Source organism: Nerophis lumbriciformis, linkage group LG08 (assembly GCF_033978685.3).
Source record: "Nerophis lumbriciformis linkage group LG08, RoL_Nlum_v2.1, whole genome shotgun sequence".
NCBI classification, from domain to species: Eukaryota; Metazoa; Chordata; class Actinopteri; order Syngnathiformes; family Syngnathidae; genus Nerophis; species Nerophis lumbriciformis.
In genome coordinates, this window is record NC_084555.2 from 17966519 (window position 1) to 17986118 (window position 19600).

At 35.6% G+C, this 19600-nt stretch overlaps 1 protein-coding gene across 5 annotated transcripts in view; it reads right to left on the reverse strand.

Annotated features, from left to right (window-relative positions):
• Positions 1-19600, reverse strand: part of eml1 (EMAP like 1) — a 151276-nt gene that overhangs the window by 24076 nt on the left and 107600 nt on the right. For 3 of the 5 annotated variants that reach the window (XM_061968362.1, XM_061968360.1, XM_061968363.1), the window contains exons 5-8: positions 12821-12949; positions 12650-12678; positions 5991-6017; positions 1060-1189 (exon numbers count right to left, since the gene is read on the reverse strand). In XM_061968362.1, coding sequence (XP_061824346.1) covers positions 1060-1189; positions 5991-6017; positions 12650-12678; positions 12821-12949 — 315 coding nt within the window. The remainder of the gene's footprint in view (positions 1-1059; positions 1190-5990; positions 6018-12649; positions 12679-12820; positions 12950-19600) is intronic. The other 2 variants (XM_061968361.1, XM_061968364.1) reach the window with 1 other exon arrangement.

The window sequence follows — 19600 nt, forward strand, 5'->3', positions numbered from 1 at the left end:
ACTGGCTTCTTGTGCACTTAAGATGTGACTTTAAGGTTTTACTACTTACGTATAAAATACTAAACGGTCTAGCTCCATTCTATCTTGCTGATTGTATTGTACCATATGTCCCGGCCAGAAATCTGCGTTCAAAGAACTCCGGCTTATTAGTGATTCCCAGAGCCCAAAAAAGTCTGCAGGCTTTAGAGCGTTTTCTATTCGGGCTCCAGTACTCTGGAATGCCCTCCCGGTAACAGTTAGGGATGCTACCTCAGTAGAAGCATTTAAGTCCCATCTTAAAACTCATTTGTATACACTAGCCTTTAAATAGACCCCCCTTTTAGACCAGTTGATCTGCCGTCTCTTTTCTGCTCTGCCCCCCCTCTCCTGTGTGGAGAGGTTATTAGGTGACCACATATGTTGCGCTATAGCTGTTCAAAGTCAGGACCCGGGGTGGACCACTCATCTGTGCATCAGTTGGGGACGTTTCTCATTGTATATGAGTTTTTTCTTGTCCTGATGTGGGATCTGAGCCGAGGATGTCGTTGTGGATTGTGCAGCCCTTTGAGATACTTGTGATATAGGGCTATATAAGTCAACTTTGATTGATTGTTAAACTTTCAATGCAAATGTACAACGTTTCAGTACTTTTTGCACAACTTGCTGTTCTAACAAGGAGCTGAACGTCAAAATACCCACCAGGTCCATGAATCGACTAATGCGTTTTGATAGAGAGACATCAGCATGCTTTTTTGTGACTCTTCCAGTCTCTCTGGTACAACCTGTGACACGCTACACTAAGTGGCCACTTCACTTAAGGGTTTATCCTAAAATTTCACCCAAAACCTGAATATCCCTCACTTTTTGCAAATAGATAAACATTTATTTTTACAAACCCTTGAAGCAGTTGTCATCACATAAACTAACTGTTTAGGATTTCCCCAGTTAGAACAACACCCAGCTTTATCGCTTTATCATAAATGAAACAAACCACAGCTTTGGTGTCCGTCAAGATTGCAACATTGGGTGCAACCACATCATTCTCTGGCTTATGGGGAAAGAAGCTACAAAAAAGGATACACCCAGTCCAGTTTCAGTTTGTTGACTGGAAGGTCAGCTCTCGCCTCCAGACAGTAGCCTTCCACTTGGTCTTTGGGCATGAACATGGTGATAGGGCGGCCTTTTAGATACATTTTCACATAACCTTCCTCTGGAAAAAGAAACGAGAGAGGATTAGTTAGATGAACAAATAAAACATTGTGGTGTTATATTAGTAGTTTAATGATTGATGGTTTTTCGATGACTGTTTTGATATTGTGACAATGTCTGATGTGATGAATTATGAGGACAGATGTGATTCTCCTTTTTACTATCGAATGCAAGAGAATGAATGACAAATGATCTTTGACATTGACTTTATTAGTCACTTCAGAACACTCCTGGGAAAACAAAAAGTGCAAATGCAAATGCAGAAGATGCATAAACATTTGGCTCACAGCAGAGGTTAGAGGGGAAATGTACTATTTTGGAATTTTGCCTTTCGTTCACAATCCTTATGTAAGACAAGAACACATATGTCCTTTTTTTATGCATTCTAAGTCGTAAAAAACAACCATGCAGCTCATGGGAGTACTCTATTCCGCCCATAAGGCCCTCTAAAAAACATCCCAAAACTGCAAACAATACTTTATTAACATGTCATGACCTGAATATTAACCATGTATGAGCGATATTGTTATTACAAGCGCTAACGCTGAGGAACTACTTTTAGCGGCGCCGTGATCAGAGAGCTAACTAGCTTATGCAGCTGTTGACATACTGAGCCGGTGAACTGCTGCATCGCCTCTAAATTGGTAAATGTTTGTGCTGGATCAGGAGTCCCCAAACTACGGCCCGCCAGTGTCTAAAATCCGCCCCACGGGAAGTCCCAAGTTAAAAAAAAAAAAAATACATTTTTTTATTTTTTATTTTATTTTTTTCAAATCTGTCCTTTCTAATCTATTTTGTACCACTTGTTACTCTCGGTGTCTCCTAGCCGCTCAGGCAAATCATATTGTCTCAAAAAAAAAAGAAAAAAAAAGATAATAATAATAATAATTATATATATATATATATATATATATATATATATATATATATATATATATATATATATATATATATATATATATATATATATGAACAAATAATATATATATATATATATATATATATATATATATATATATATATATATATATATATATATATATATATATATATATATATTTTTTTTTTTAATATAATAATAATAATAATAATAATATATATATATATATATATATATATATATATATATATATATATATATATATATATATATATATATATTTTTTTTTTTTTTTTTTTTTTGAGACAATATGATTTGCCTGAGCGGCTAAAAAATAAATAATAAATAATAATAATAATATATATATATATATATATATATATATATATATATATATATATATATATACAGCCCTGCCCTCGGACAATTCTTTTTAACCCAATGCGGCCCCGAGTAAGAAAGTTTGAAGTTTGGGGACCCCTGTGCTAGATTATAAATCATGCCTCTCACCTGTATGGTAGAAGGTTGTGTCCTTAAACCGAGTAGTTGGCCAACATTAACATTCAACTAAGAGCCGGAGATGGCAGGGAAGACATGAAGACGCTCGTTTGCACACACTTATTTTAATTTATCTTTTTACCTGTGTGAGGATTATGCAAAGTTCTTCATCTAAATGGGAATATAAAAAACATCTCATCAGTCGGCATCCCAGTGAGAGCAGACATTGTACAGTAAATTATTGTTTTATTATGTTGGTGCTTACTTAGTGCTTACTGCTACTATTGCAACAACACATCATCAGAAGGGTAAAACTATTAATGCTACTTATCATTTAGTTTCTAAAACTTGTTGCTCATCTTCTTTTCATTTAGGTTCCACAATAAAAGGTTCTGGATCATCATTTGTCCCATAGTAATCGTTGTTGGCCCCCAAGAAGTCTGCCATGATTAGTAGTGTTGTTGTTTTTGAAGGAAATAGTGAACGTTGTGATGTGTCTGTGAAATTATTGTGACGCCGTATGCTTAAAATTACCAAAATATGTAAATATTGCATGCTATTATGAATGTGCCTGTTACTACATTACATATATACTTACAGCATGTATATAAAACGTTGATGGGAGATCTTTTGGTGTTTTTTAGAGCGCTGTATAGGCGGAATAGAGACAATCCCATTACCTCCACTGTTAGCTGACTATTGCTAGCTTTTATTTACCAGTTAGAATGCACAAAAAAGTAAAACAAGTGTTCTTGTTGCACATAAGGATTGTGAATGATAGACCAAATTCCAGAAAAGTGCATGTCCCTTTAAACAACATACAGACAAATGCAGACAAAAAGGAATGTTGTGAAAAAAACAAAACAATGCTAAAACTGAAAAAAGTAATTCATGCATTCAACAGCACAGCAAAACAATCGAAACAATAATGATGACAATGTTCCACTAGTTATCATAGTCACTGGTTATTGGCCATTTTCATTGAGAGCAGTTAGTAATCGGTCAATTATTATTATGTACATACATTCGCAATAGTATGACAACAGTAGAACTATTTCAGTAACAAATCTGGAAGTACTGGCTTGGGGACTTTAAGGGGCTGCGGTAACTTGGTGTGTGGAGGGTAGAGTGCACGGGCCGACTCCCAGTGTTCCTCAACTGGAAACTAACACTTGGCGTCTTTCTGACTGGTGGCACCTTGGCAGCGCCTCTGTTTCTGGCCACGCGGGCCTTGGTGCGGTCTGGGGTTGTCCCTGAACGCGTCACTACGGCAGAAGCTGCAGGGCTGCCACTGCTGGTCCTCGGTGCGGCAGAGCGGCTGAGGTAAAGCTGTACTGTGACTAGGGGTCATGGAGAAGGGCGTGCGTGAAGGGTGGCGTGGGTCAAACAAGGACCAAGAGGGTGCCAAGGAAAGGGTTGAAGGAAGTCAGTAAAATCGGTTAGAAAGGTTCTGTCATCATGGGGCTAAATTAAGCATATTGAAATGTCCAAATACAAAGGAAAGTTGAGGGAGGAACTTCTATAGTAAAATACATTTTTATCACCATTATTCAACAATGGGCCCTTATCAGAGCTTAACATTTTGAATATTTGAGGCAACATTCTACTGGGGAAGCATTATGGTTTCCAACCTGAGGTTTGAGGCTCCTGCTAAGGACTAACAGAGCAGGCCACCAGATAACAATTAAAATGTTTATTTTCCATGCCTGATAAATCCATACTTGCCAACCTTGAGACCTCCGGAGATGGGACGTGTATATATTTTCAGGTGTTTCTTATATCCCGGGCTCGGGATTTTTCAGTGTGGAGTTTGCATGTTCTCCCTGTGACTGCGTGGGTTGTGCACCTCCAAAGACATGCACCTGGGGATAGGTTGATTGGCAATACTAAATTGGCCCTAGTGTGTGAATGTGAGTGTGAATGTTGTCTGTCTATCTGTGTTGGCCCTGCGATGAGGTGGCGACTTGTCCAGGGTGTACCCCGCCTTCCGCCCGATTGTAGCTGAGATAGGCTCCAGCGCCCCCCGCAACCTCGAAGAGAATCAGCGGTGGAAAATGGATAGATATATATATATATATATATATATATATATATATATATATATATATATATATATATATATATATATATATATATATATATATATATATATTAGAGATGTCCGATAAATGCGTTAAAATGTAATATCTGAATTTATCGGTATCGTTTTTTTTATTATCAGTATCGTTTTTTTTAATTTTTTATTAAATCAACATAAAAAACACAAGAAACACTTACAATTAGTGCACCAACCCAAAAAACCTTCCTCCCCCATTTACACTCATTCACACGCATTCACACAAAAGGGTTGTTATTAATATTCTGGTTCCTACATTATATATCAATATATATCAATACAGTCTGCAAGGGATACAGTCCGTAAGCACACATGATTGTGCGTGCTGCTGGTCCACTAATAGTACTAACCTTTAACAGTTAATATTACAAATTTTCATTAATTACTAGTTTCTATGTAACTGTTTTTATATGGTTTTACTTTCATTTTTATTCAAGAAAATGTTTTTATTTTGTTTATCTTATTTTATTTTATTAAATTTCTTTAAAAGTACCTTATCTTCACCATACCTGGTTGTCCAAATTAGGCATAATAATGTGTTAATTCCACGACTGCATATATCGGTTGATATCGGTATCGGTTGATATCGGTATCGGTAATTAAAGAGTTGGACAATATCGGAATATCGGATATCGGCAAAAAGCCATTATCGGACATCCCTATATAAAATGGTTGGGATTCTACAGACTTTAGTGCGATACCGTATCTGTAATAAAATGGTGTCACAAGGCTTTTAAAAAAACATAGTGCTTAATTGAAGGAGGCTTCAAACAAAAAAATCCACTTCTAAAAGAACAAACAAATAAAAAGTGAGCTGGTTTGCAAGTGCAAATAACTAGAGCGGCGGCGGATCCAAAAATATCCGAACTGCGGCGTGATTGCAAAGCTCAAAGCCACTGAGCGTGTGCGTGTAGAATATTTGTGTCGTTACCATGGCGACAGAGGTTAAGGCGAGGCAAGCAGACACTCCGGCAGGAACATCGTTTGAAGTGGCGCTGAAGTGATGCTCACTCGTGAAGCAACAATCTCAGTGGGAGTGGGGGTGAGCTAGCATATGTCTGCGTGTGGATATACGTTTGATATTTTGCTCTCAACACAACAAAAGCTAGCACACTCACAGCTTGGTAAACCACTCCGTCTTGACAGCTCTCTGATCATTTACAGTAAGGACGTCATTTTGGATGCACAGGCGCGTCCGATTTTAAATAAATGATCAGCAGTGCCGAGAGAGCTGTGAAGCCCAAGTGGAGTGGGGGTCAGTGATGGGAAGGCACACAGGTGGAGGGGGCGTAAGGGGAGGGGGCATACCTTTGCAGTGGGTCACACGTCGCATCCCTTTGTAAAGGTCACAGAGAGAGACACAAGCACCAGGTGAGGGACGTCAAGGCTTCCTCACTTTCTGGTCTGTCATAACATGTGAGTGCGTGTTCTGATGCCATCACCAATGCTACTCATGTCAGTAATTATACTGACAAATATTGCCCATGAATCATGTGCCATTTTTAGAATAAACAATGGTGCATGAACATAATCTATGTGTAAGCCAATATAATTCTGATTTTTAATGCCAACTAATACATAGAATTTGCCGAGTGCAAATTACATTAGTCACCGTGCATATTGCCACAGCAGGAACAGGAACATGAGGAATAAAGGAGTAAGTTGTTAATTATTGTGATATTTCCCGTGATAATCCGAAAACATATCCCAACATAAAACAGCATTTACAAATCAACCATTTATAATCAACCAAGACCACTCAGGCTGACTGGTGATCAATAAACACAACATTAAACGATCGCCTGTTCTGCAAAATGTAGCTCTTAATTTGGTTCAAGGGGACCTGTGATGATTTTAAATAAACATTTTTATTGTGGATATGCTTTGGTGTAAATTACGCCAAAATTTTGCTCCGCAGTCACTTTTATGAGCAGTGTTTGAGTCCGTCCGCAAGATGTTCGATTCTGAAACCACGTCCCACCCTCTCCAAAATATCATAATTTATCTTTTGAAAATGTACCTGTTTAAAATATATATCTGCTATCGTTTTCCCAGACCCGTTCGAAAATAAACTTCATGAAAATGTTATAGGCTGCAGGGTCGGATGTCGAATTCAAATTTTTTTTTGTCAAATGCGATCTTTTTATGTAGTCGTTTATATCAGTGGTCCCCAACCACCGGGCTGCGGCCCGGTATCGGTCCGCGGACCGATTGGTACCGGGCCGCACAAAAATAAATAAATAAATAAATAAATAAAAATAAAAAAAAAAATAAAAAAAAAAAAAAATATATATATATATATATATATATTTTTTTTTTTTTTATTAAATCAAAATAAAAAACACAATATATACATTATATATCAATATAGATCAATACAGTCTGCAGGGATACAGTCCGTGAGCACACATGATTGTATTTCTTTATGACAAAAAATAAAGAAATTTAAAAAATACCATAATCCCCCCCCCCAGTCCGCAGCTACAAAAAGGTTGGGGACCACTGGTTTATATTACCCAAAAAATGCAATGTCAAACGCAATGTGACCCGCATACGGACATGACATGACGTCATACATACTGCATGCTTTACAGAAATAAACATGGCTTCAATTCTAGTAGGTCTCAGTCCTTGCGCATTTGTGGCGATTTCAAGGATTTTATGCAATCAGAGTCATCATTTTTTAAACCATATTATTGCGCGTAGAAGATTTAAGAAGGAAAAGGGCAAGCATTTGAACTTTTGCAGTTTGTTTTGATGTCTGCTCCGAAGAGCTTGCGGGCAAGCAGTCGGAGACAGACGTGGTGGGACATTGACGTGAGTTCTTAAAACATAGTATTTTCACCCATTTTTGGCTCATTTATCAACTTTTTTTTTTTTGCAACAGTCTATTTGATGACGTATTGTATTGAATATTGTACAAACCCCAAAACCAGTGAAGTTGTCACGTTGTGTAAATCGTAAATAAAAACAAAATACAATGATTTGCAAATCCTTTTCAACCTCTATTCAATTGAATAGACTGCAATGACAAGATACTTAATGTTCAAACTGGAAAACTTTGTTATTTTTTGCAAATAGTAGCTCATTTGGAATTTGATGTCTGCAACATGTTTCAAGTGGCAAAAAAGACTGAGAAAGTTGAGGAATGCTCATCAAACACTTATTTGGAACATCCCACAGGTGAACAGGCTAATTGGGAACAGGTGGGTGCCATAATTGGGTATAAAAGCAGCTTCCATGAAATGCTCAGTCATTCACAAACAAGGGTCAGCACTTTGTGAAAAAATGCGTGGTCAAATTGTCGAACAGTTTAAGAACAACATTTCTCAATGAGCTACTGCAAGGAATTTCAGGGATTTCACCATCTACGGTCTGTCATATCATCAAAAGGTTCAGAGAATCTGGAGAAATCACTGCACATAGGCAATGATATTACAGACCTGTTGCTACATCTGTAAGTGCAAGTTAAAACTCTTCTATGCAGAGCGAAAGCCATTTATCAACAACACCCAGAATCGCTGCCAGCTTAGCTGGGCCAGAGCTCATCTAAGATGGACTGATGCAAAGTGGAAAACAGTTCTGTGGTCTGACGAGTCCACATTTCAAATTGTTTTTGGAAACTGTGGACGTCGTGTCCTCCGTACCAAAGAGGAAAAGAACCATCCGGACTGTTATAGGCGCAAAGTTCAAAAGCCAGCAAATGTGATGGTAAAAAAAAAAAAAGTTTCTCAGTTTGAACATTATATTTCTTGTCTTTGCAGTCTATTCAATTGAATATAAGTTGAAAAGGATTTGCAAATCAATATATTCTGTTTTTATTTACGAATTACACAATGTACCAACTTCACTGGTTTTGGGTTTTGTATATTTGAAAAAAAAAGCCAAACCACAAAAACGAAGCAATTCAATTTGTTTTAATCTGCCCATAAATCATCCAGCAGCTATTAAATTATAAAATGTCATTGCTGAATAGACGATATGTCTAATATTTTTTATTTCTGAAAGTCTAAATATGTTGACACGCACACAGACAGGATATTGTTTCTCTCAATCGTTTGTCTTTGCAGCGCTTTCTTACAACCATTTGTGCGTAACTGTGCCAATTTGCGCGAACTTTCCAGACATGCTAAATAAAGACGCAAAAACAGCGGATGCAAACGCTTTCATGTTTGATAAATCACAATGCAAGTGCTAAATGGTTATATTTGCATCTCCTCCTCCCAATATATTGTCTGCATTCTAATAATCAGAATATATATTCTGCATATTCTTGAAGACAAACACGCTAAATGGCTTGTGCTCTCCACTTTGCCCATTTAAGAGACACAATCCCTCCCTTTGTAGCTTTCCCCAGACAAACGCTCTTTCTCCTTACGATGGCAGCATTTCAGTCCCATTCATGTAAATGTCTGTGATGATCTGTGTCAAACAGTAGATTCCCTTTTTAGCCGCCAATTCTGCTATTCCGTCTGTAACTTTAACGTAGAAATCTACAGAAACACGCTTCAAACTGATTAGTAACACAAAGGAAAAAACATATGATCCAACTATACAAGCTCAAATATACTGTATACCTTTACTTAGTATATGCCCACCACTTTATGGATAGCCTTGTGGAAAACAGCCAACCAAGCATGATGCTGCTATTAATAATGGACCGTAGCTACATAATATAGGAACATAGCTACATAATATAGGACTAAATTAGATTCAATACAAAAACTATATCATAAATGATTATCTTTGTAAAGAGAATTGCTTGTATCCGATGTTCATGTGTACCTAATGTTGTGGCCAAGTGTAATCAGCCCCAGTGTCCCTTTAGTAAATATAAATAATACATAATGATACCTATTCTCAGAGCATTCAATCAAACAACTGGACAGTTTGGTTTGTCTTAGAAGACTTCATCAATTCATGCTTATAGACTAATATGACCAATCTAAGACTGGATCTGACCAATCTAAGTCTATGATAGGGTTGTACAGTATACCGGTATTAGTATAGTACCGCGATACTAAAGAATCATACTCGGTACTATACCGCCTCTAAAAAGTACCGGTTGATACCCAAATTTGTGGTATTATCCAAAACTAATGTAAAGTATCCAAACAACAGAAGAATAAATGATTATTACATTTTAAGAGAAGTGTAGATAGAACATGTTAAAAGAGAAAATAAGCAGATATAAACAGTAAACGAACAAGAATATTAATAATACATTTTTACATTTCGTCCCTCATAATGTTGACCAAATAATACAATGATAAATGACACAATATGTTACTGCATATGTCAGCAAACTAATTAGGAGCCTTTGTTTGCTTACTTACTATTAAAAGACAAGTTGTCTAGTATGTTCACTATTTTACTTAAGGGCAAACTTTCAATAAGAAACATATGTTTAATGTACCTTAAGATTTTTTGTTCAAATAAAGCCAATAATGCAATTTCTTGTGGTCCCCTTTATTTAGAAAAGTATCGCAAAGTACCAAAAAGTATCGAAATACATTTTGGTACCGGTACCAAAATATTGGTATCGGGACAACACTAGTCTATGAGCATGAACTAATGAAGCCTACTAAGCGGTGTTAATGATAACAGCGGTAAAACTTCTTTCTAATGGTTAGTAATACCATTTTAAATGATGGTAAAATTATCAAAAAAAAACGTGATTAATAGAGCACGTTGATTAACTCACGGATGGACTAGTCTAGCTTGCATGCTAACATGAATTTAGGACACATGAACATCTTTCCCCATTTAGGAAAAACAATATCACAAGCTAAACTTATATAAACACATTGCTGTCTCAGCAACTAATATATTACATTTTGCACAATGAACCTACAGGCTGTTCCCTCTTAGAAAAGAGGAGTTATTCTATACTCGGGAAAAATATAACAAAGTTGTTTGGTTTATTTACAACTTAAATAACAAAGACAAAGCTGTCTATAACTGGAAGTAAACTTGCGTGACATCTCGACTTTAAGGCAAAGTGAACACTCAACTTGCCTTTATTAAATTTCATCAAACATTCTAAAACTTGAACACATTAAAATGCCAAAAATAGAGATTTAAACACTCAAATAAAAATATGGCTCTTAATAATCCAGAACAACATTTATTTTTTATTTTGAAAAGAAAGTATATTGTGTATCAATTTATTACAGTCTTTATTAAATAAAACTTAGTTAAAAGATTTCAGCATGTGTATGAATATGTTATGAGCACATTCAACAATGATAATCGTGATAATTTTGGTCACAATAACCGTGATATGAATCGTTGCATCCCCCTCCAATCTGCTGTGTCATTCGGTTACATACAATGTATTTAATGATGATATTAGCCTGTAGTAGTGTTGTAACGATACCAATATTTTGGTACCGGTACTAAAATTATTTAGATACTTTTCGGTACTTTTGTAAATAAAGGGGACCTCAAAAAAATTGCATTATTGGCTTTATTTTAACAACAAGTCTTAGGGTACATTAAACATATGTTTCTTATTGCAGTTAAGTCCTTAAATAAAATAGTGAACATACTAGACAACTTGTCTTTTATTAGTAAGTAAACAAACAAAGGCTCCTAATTAGTCTGCTGACATATGCAGTAACAAATTGTGTCATTTATCATTCTATTATTTTGTCAACATTATTAAGGACAAGTGGTAGAAAATGAATTGTTAATCTACTTGTTCATCTGCTTACTTTCTCTTTTAACATGTTCTATCTACACTTCTGTTAAAATGTAATAATCACTTATTTTTCTGTTGTTTGATACTTTACATTAGTTTTGGATGATACCACAAACTTGGGTATCAATCCGATACCAAGTCGTTACAGGATCATACATTGGTCATATTCAAAGACCTCATGTGTGCAGGGACATATTTCCTGAGTTTATAAACATAACATACATTTTTTTAAAACGGACGAAGATGTGTTGATGCCAAAAAATATCGACAAAATCATAGTAGTATCGACTAAATACGCTACTGTACTTGGTATCATTACAGTGGATGTTAGGTGTAGGTCCACCAATGGCGTTTGTTTACATAGTGACGCCGGTGAGCTACGGTGTGTAGTGAAGCATGTTTAGCTATTCCTCGTCCTGCAGGGATGATACTTGTAAGAAATGTACTTTATTTGTTGCCATGGAGGCGAGGATTAGTGATTTAGAAGTAGCTAAAACACTGCCAACGGCGGATGGACGTTAGCCGCTAGTTAACTAGCCATGTCTTAAAGCACCTCTTCCTGAGGGTGTTTCAGTGTTATAACTTCACCTTTATCGTTAGTTTTTAAGCCAAAATGCGTCCGTTCTCCCTTTTCTGTCTACACACTGTGTCTGCTTGTAAGTACTCTGTGATTGTGCGCTGCCGAACATGCTCGTCTGCTCGTAAAACCAGCAATGACACGACGTGACGACGACAGGCGGGTGGTGGACTGGTACTTTTCAGAGGCGGTATAGTACCGAATATGATTCATTAGTATCGCGGTACTACACTTATACCGGTATACCGTACAGCCCTAGCCTGTAGCCTCACAAGTTTGAAGTTGACGGATGCTTTGAAAAGGTGCTACCTCATATGGTGGTGCGTTCACCAAATTGAAATTAGCACTTTAATTTACACAAAAATCAATAGCACGCTGGCGTTTGAAGTGCAATCAATACTCCCCTTGTTTGATATTCAGCACCATTTGTCTGATTTTATGCCATTGTTTATAGGTTATTACAGCATAGAGGCTTTAAAATGAAAGCGGTCTAAAACTGTTCACCTCAGAATGTTTCATTGAAACAATGTGTGTCAGGAATGAAAATGAAGTGATGAATGACGTGTGCTCGGTAATGTAGAAGACAATGGATGATGGAAGAAGGAATTCCTCAATAATAAGACATTTGGATTCATTAAAAATTCCATTGACATGCGACTGTCAGCGTCATGTGGCTACAGCTCTTACCTGCATTGAACACTGGGTCCCTCTGCTTGCTGTAAAGTAAACGAGCAATCTGTCAATCAACACGTCGCACCTGCACATTTTCAACATGGACATTTTTTGTTTTGATTTGGCTGACCTTCATTTAAAAAAAAAAAAAAAAGAGCTCACTCATTTGTCACTGACATTTGTTACCTGTCACTTCTTTTGCTGCTGGAATTACTTCCCGTGGACCCCGCACGAGTTCTGTTGCCTTTGGAGTCACCCGAATCTTTCCGTGTGAGAGAACCCACGTGCTCGTTGGAGTTGGCTCTCCTCACCGTGCTGAGGGGAGACAGCAGACAGACAGTGAAGGGTTAGATCACAGGTGTCAAACTCGAGGCCCCGGGGCCAGATCCGGCCCGCAACATCTTTTATCTGGCCTGCAAACACCTGGAAATGATATGTGTCAAGAAAATACTTAAAATTTTCTCACTAAATGTAATGGATTTTTTTCATTTTGACAGAAAAAATATATGTATTGCTTGAAATTCCATACCTTTTAAACTTTAATAGTATCCGATATTGCAACAAATGTTACAATATATTATCTATCTGGCCTGCAAACACCTAGTAATTATATGTGTCAAGAAAGTACTTAAAATTTTCTCACTAAATGTAATGGTTTTTTTTCATTTTGACAGAAAAAATATATGTAATACTTGAATTGCATACCTTTTCTACTTTAATAGTATCTGATATTGCAAAACATTTTACAGTATATTATCTATCTGGCCTGCAAACACCTGGAAATTATGTGTCAAAAAAGTACTTAACATTTTCTCACTAAATGTAATGGATTTCTTTCATTTTGACAGAAAAAATATATGTATTGCTTGAAATTGTGTACCTTTTAAACTTAAATAGTATCCGATATTGCAACAAATGTTACAGTATATTATCTATCTGACCTGCAAACACCTGGAAATTATATGTGTCAAGAAAGTACTTAAAATGTTCTCACTAAATGTAATGGATTTTTTAAATTTTGACAGAAAAAATATATGTGTTGCTTGAAATTGCATACCTTTTAAACTTTAATAGTATCCGATAGGGCTCCGAATCTTTGGGTGTCCCACGATCCGATTCAATATCGACTTTTGGGGTCACGATTCGATTCAAAATCGATTTTTTTTCGATTCAACGCGATTCTCGATTCAAAAACTATATTTTCCCGATTCAAAAGAATTCTCTATTCATTCAATACATAGGATTTCAGCAGGATCTACCCCAGTCTGCTGACATGCAAGCAGAGTAGTAGATTTTTGTAAAAAGCTTTTATAATTGTAAAGGACAATGTTTTATCAATTGATTGCAATAATGTAAATTTGTTTTAACTATTAAATGAACCAAAAATATGACTTATTTTATCTTTGTGAAAATATTGGACACAGTGTGTTGTCAAGCTTATGAGATGGGATGCAAGTGTAAGCCACTGTGACACTATTGTTCTTTTTTTTAATTTATTTTTTATAAATGTCTAATGATAATGTCAATGAGGGATTTTTAATCACTGCTATGTTGAAATTGTAACTAATATTGATACTGTTGTTGATAATATTCATTTTTGTTTCACTACTTTTGGTTTGTTCTGTGTCGTGTTTGTGTCTCCTCTCAATTGCTCTGTTTATTGCAGTTCTGAGTGTTGCTGGGTCGGGTTTGGTTTTGGAACTGGATTGCATTGTTTGGTATTGCTGTGTATTGTTTTGTTGGATTGATTCATTTAAAAAAAAAAATAATAATAAAATAAAAAATAAAAATAAATTTAAAAAAATAAAAAATAAAATAAAAATAAAATAAAAATAAAATAAAAATAAAATAAAAATAAAATAAAAATAAAAATGAAATAAAAATAAAATAAAATAAAATAAAATAAAAATAAAAATAAAATAAATAAATAAATAAAAATACATTTTTAAAAATGAGAATTGATTCTGAATCACACAATGTGAGAATCGCGATTCGAATTTGAATCGATTTTTTCCCACACCCATAGTATCCGATATTGCAACAAATGTTACAGTGTATTATCTATCTGGCCTGCAAACACCTGAAAATGATATGTGTCAAGATAGTACTTAAAATTGTCTCACTAAACGTAATGGATTTTTTATTTTTTTTTTCTTCTTTTTTTTTCATTTAAATAAATGTTTTTATTAAATTTGACAGGTATTACAATATACAATAGAACAGTAGTCACATTTTCCCCTTTTTTTCCCACCCACTTCCAAGAACAACAACCCGACACATACCCCATACACACATAACCCCCATCCCCCCCCCAGGTCCTACATACAGTAAGTTAAAGGTACAGTTACAAATGGAAAATAATTAGTACATCACTTTCTTCTCAACATAGGCAGATAGTAAATATACACCCAGAATAAATATTTAAAAAAAAAAAAAAAAAAAAAAAAAAAAAAAAGGAAGCTGGTTTATGAAAGGTGAACTTTTCATGTGTCCTGTAGCGTCTTTAATTTAGCTATGTAGTCAACCACACAGCCCCAAACAGAATAAAACTTCCCAGGTGCCCCCCTAAGATTGAACTTTATTTTCTCCAGATCTAAATACATCATAAGGTCTTTAAGCCATAAGGAGGCTTTGGGGCAGACTGGTGACTTCCACTCCAGCAAAATTCTCCTACGTGCTAATAAGGATGCAAAGGCGATACTATCCTTACATTTTCTCCTTATTTGGGGATCTGATACCGTCCCAAAAATAGCCATTTCTGCACATGGTGTCAGATTTAAATCCAATGCCTTAGCAAGGTGTTTGAAAATAGTTGTCCAATAATCCAGCAAATGGGGACAAGACCAAAACATGTGCGTCATATTTGCAGGTGACATGTAACATCTGTTACAAGTATCCGAGATATTGGGGTATATTTTGGAGAGTTTGGAATTAGTAAAATAAATACGATGGACAACCTTAAATTGTATTAAATTAAGCCTTGAACAGGATGTACTGTTATTAATTTGGGTTAAGGCAGAATCCCAATCTCCATCATCTATAGATCTGCCAAGCTCTTCTTCCCAACTCCCTCTGATTTTATCAAGAGACGTTTTACCAAACTGGGATATTAAGATGTAGATTTTGGAGATTAGGCCTTTCTGATTTGTGGGAATATCTAAAATTGAGTCAATTAAAGAATTAGGTGGAGTATTAGGGAAAGAGAAACTATTTAATTTAACAAAATTACGAACCTGAAAGTATCGAAATAGGTGAGATTTTGGTAGGTCAAATTTTTCACACAGTTCACTGAAACTAGCGAAGACATCACCAATATATAAGTCCTTTAGCCTGCTAAGGCTTGACTGCTTCCATAGAGAAAACGCTACATCTGTGTTGGGAGGGAGGAAGAGATGGTTATTACGAGTGGGGCTGTGGTTGGATAAGCCCTGCAGGCCGAAAGTATTTCTAAATTGAGACCAGATTCTAAGGGTAGAAATGACAATTGGACTACAAGTAAATTGGGATGGTCGATAAGGTAATTTTGATGTAAGCAGATCCAAGAGAGAGGTAGAACAGGAACTAGCTTCAGACTTGCACCAGATTAATTCAGGTTCTTGGATCCAGAGAGTCACTTTGTGTATGTTAGCTGCCCAATAGTAGTATTTTAGATTAGGGAGTGATAAACCACCTACGGACCTATGCCTTTGCAGGAACTCTCTCCTAATCCTGGGATTCTTGCCTTTCCATATAAAAGATGAAATTAGTTTGTTTATTATGCAAAAAAAGGAATTGGGTAAAAAGATAGGCAAACATTGAAACAGGAACAAAAATCGAGGAAGCACATTCATTTTGATGCAGTTTACCCTGCCAGCTATAGTTATGTGTAAATCATTCCACCTTTCCAAATCTAATTTAAGTTTGTCGATTAGAGGTGGAAAATTGTCCTTGTAGAGAGCTGGTAGCTTACGACAAATATGTACACCTAAGTATTTGAAGCTGTTCCTGGACATCTTAAATGGGAAATATCCATCAGGGATCTCAAGGGCCAAATTATTCACAGGGAAGCATTCCCTCTTAGCGAAATTCAGTTTATAGCCAGAGAATGATCCAAAATTGTTTAGCAATTCAATAATCTTTGGAATGGTAGAGATTGGATCAGATATAAACAATAGTAAATCATCAGCGTATAGAGAATGTGTGTGTTCTAGACCGCATCTATGGATTCCTTTACTGATACCAGCCGATTTAAGGATTTTTTTCATTTTGACAGAAAAAATATATGTATTGCTTGAAATTGCATACCTTTGAAACTTTAATAGTATCCGATATTTCAACAAATGTTACAGTATATTATCATTCTTTCCAAACACGTTTTTGTCTAAATAAAAATACTTAACATTACAGCAAACTACCCATCAAATTAATAAAAATGACAATAAATGTTACGTTGTTCTTTACAGCATATTACTGTAAATTGAAAAAAACGACTACTGTTTTTTGCGTTAAAATCTGTTGACTGAGTGGCCAATTTTTGACTGTAAAATTTACGGTTGTTGTTTTTAACGGTGTATTACTGTGAATGGAAAGACGGTACATTTGTTTTAACGGTAGAAAAACTGGCAGCGAGGTTGCCAGAATAAATTTTTTTTTTTTTTTTTTCCATTAACAAAATAATGCTGTAAAAAACAATGTAAATTTAACACAAAAATTCTGGCAATTAAGCTGCCAGCTTTTTCCGTAAAATGTTGTAATAAAAAAACAACACTATTTTACAGTAACAATTTTGTAAATGTAAAGTTTTTACTGTAAAATTGACAGTTTACTTAAAACAATTTATGTAATTAATAATGAAATCCAGAGGCATATTCATACATTATTCGCTGTTACAAGCGGCCCTCTGATGGCAGCCATAACTGCGACGTAGCCCTCAATGAAAACCAGTTTGACATCCCTGGGTTAGATAATGTAGCCTAGATATTACTCAGACATTATATTAATAATTTGTTTTTAAATGCCTTTTAAGGTAAAATGTCTTAATTGGGGAGTTACATACAATGGTACCTCAACTTAAGAGTGTTTTGAGATAAGAGCTGTCTTTCAACTAATAGTTATGCTTTAAGTTACAAGCAAAACTTTGAGTTACAAGCATCCTAGTCATTAGTTGGCGGAGCAAATGCCAATGTGAAACTTGTAAGTTCCGCCCCCCAAAAAAACTTCACGCTAGAATTAGCTTGTAGCTAGAGATTGACATAACTGTGTTTTTCCAACCATGTGAAGGAAGGGAGTGAGTGCGAAGGGCAGTTCTGAGAAGAAGAATATTATTTATTGAATTAAAGAAATAAGTAATCAAAAACATAACTTGGCAAAGCAATTTGAGTTTATTGCTGCTCGTCTGCACCATGCTGAAGCAGAACGAGTCTAATGCCAGCCAAGTATGTTAACAATATACAAACGGCAGACTTTTATCCATGAAAATATGGAAAAGCTGCTGACGGGGTGTTTGTTGGAGAAAACAGAAAAAGATACTGTAGAAGTCCACTGTTCATTATTATTACATTAATTCATAAAACTAATGTAGTTGTAAGTAGTACATTCTGTTGTATTGTTCTCATACAATATTTATTATCTCAATTTTTTTTTCTTTTTAAAAGGCATCTTGCGTGTTAAGAGTGTGCTGTTTTTGGGGGGCCAAGCACCAATTAATTAATTTAAATGGGAGAGGTTGATTTGAAATACAAGTATTTTGAGGTAAGAGCGCCGTCACGGAACCAATTAAACCCCTAAGTTGAGATACTAACGTATTTAAAATGTACTTAATCACATAAAAATATGTATTATGCTACAATTAAGAACAATAGTCTTAAAGTAGCAGAAAATAATTCATCATTTGTTGCTAATGTTTGCTGTTGTGAAACATGTTTATCGTAATACACTTTATCCAAAAAAAACTTTATAAATAAATAAAAAACATTTTTTAAAGCACTTAGAAAATGGAAACATTTTCCGATGGAGTTATTTAACGCACATTATACAGTTTTGAAAAATATATAGAACATAATCGCTCCAAAGCCAGAAAATACTACAGATGTGCTTATTTTTGACTCCCCTTGTACCTGTTAAACCCGACAAAGTCTGCATATCAGGCCACTCTAGACTGCCGGCCTAATTAACACAATGAAAGGCCTCCATCAGCAATCCACTTGCCAGCCAGTCTAATCCACTCGAGTCAGTCTAAACAACGATTCAAATTCTAAAACGGTTAGTTGGCTGTGTTCCCTTTAGTTGTGTTCATTTGTTTTGCACGTGAATGGAATTAAAAATAGATGGAGAGAAGCTGTTGTTTACGGGTTAGTCCTGGAAGAAAAATACATATTGGGCTGCAAGTACAGTATAGTAATTATTGTGCATTTTAAATGCAATTGATTAGACAGGAAATGGAATGTATTACAAGCCTGTTATTGTCATGGATGGAGACCGGTAGCAGCTAGTAAAGTTAGATCAGGGCCAGCAATGTAGTGACATGCTCACCTGAGCAGTGGAGACAGAATTCTGGTTGGCAGAGACAAAGGAGACAAACTGCACATCTTATTATAAAGTAATAGCAGATTTGGGGGAAAGGACTGGAATAAAAGTGAAAAACAAGTACCGTATTTTTCGGAGTATAAGTCGCTCCGGAGTATAAGTCGCACCGACCGAAAACGCATAATAAAGAAGGGAAAAAACATATATAAGTCGCACTGGAGTATAAGTCACATTTTTTGGGGAAATGTATTTGATAAAACCCAACACCAAGAATAGACATTTAAAAGGTAATTTAAAATCAATAAAGAATAGTGAACAACAGGCTGAATAAGTGTACGTTATATGACGCATAAATAACCAACTGAGAACGTGCCTGGTATGTTAACGTAACATATTATGGTAAGAGTCATTCAAATAACTATAACATATAGAACATGCTATACGTTTACCAAACAATCTGTC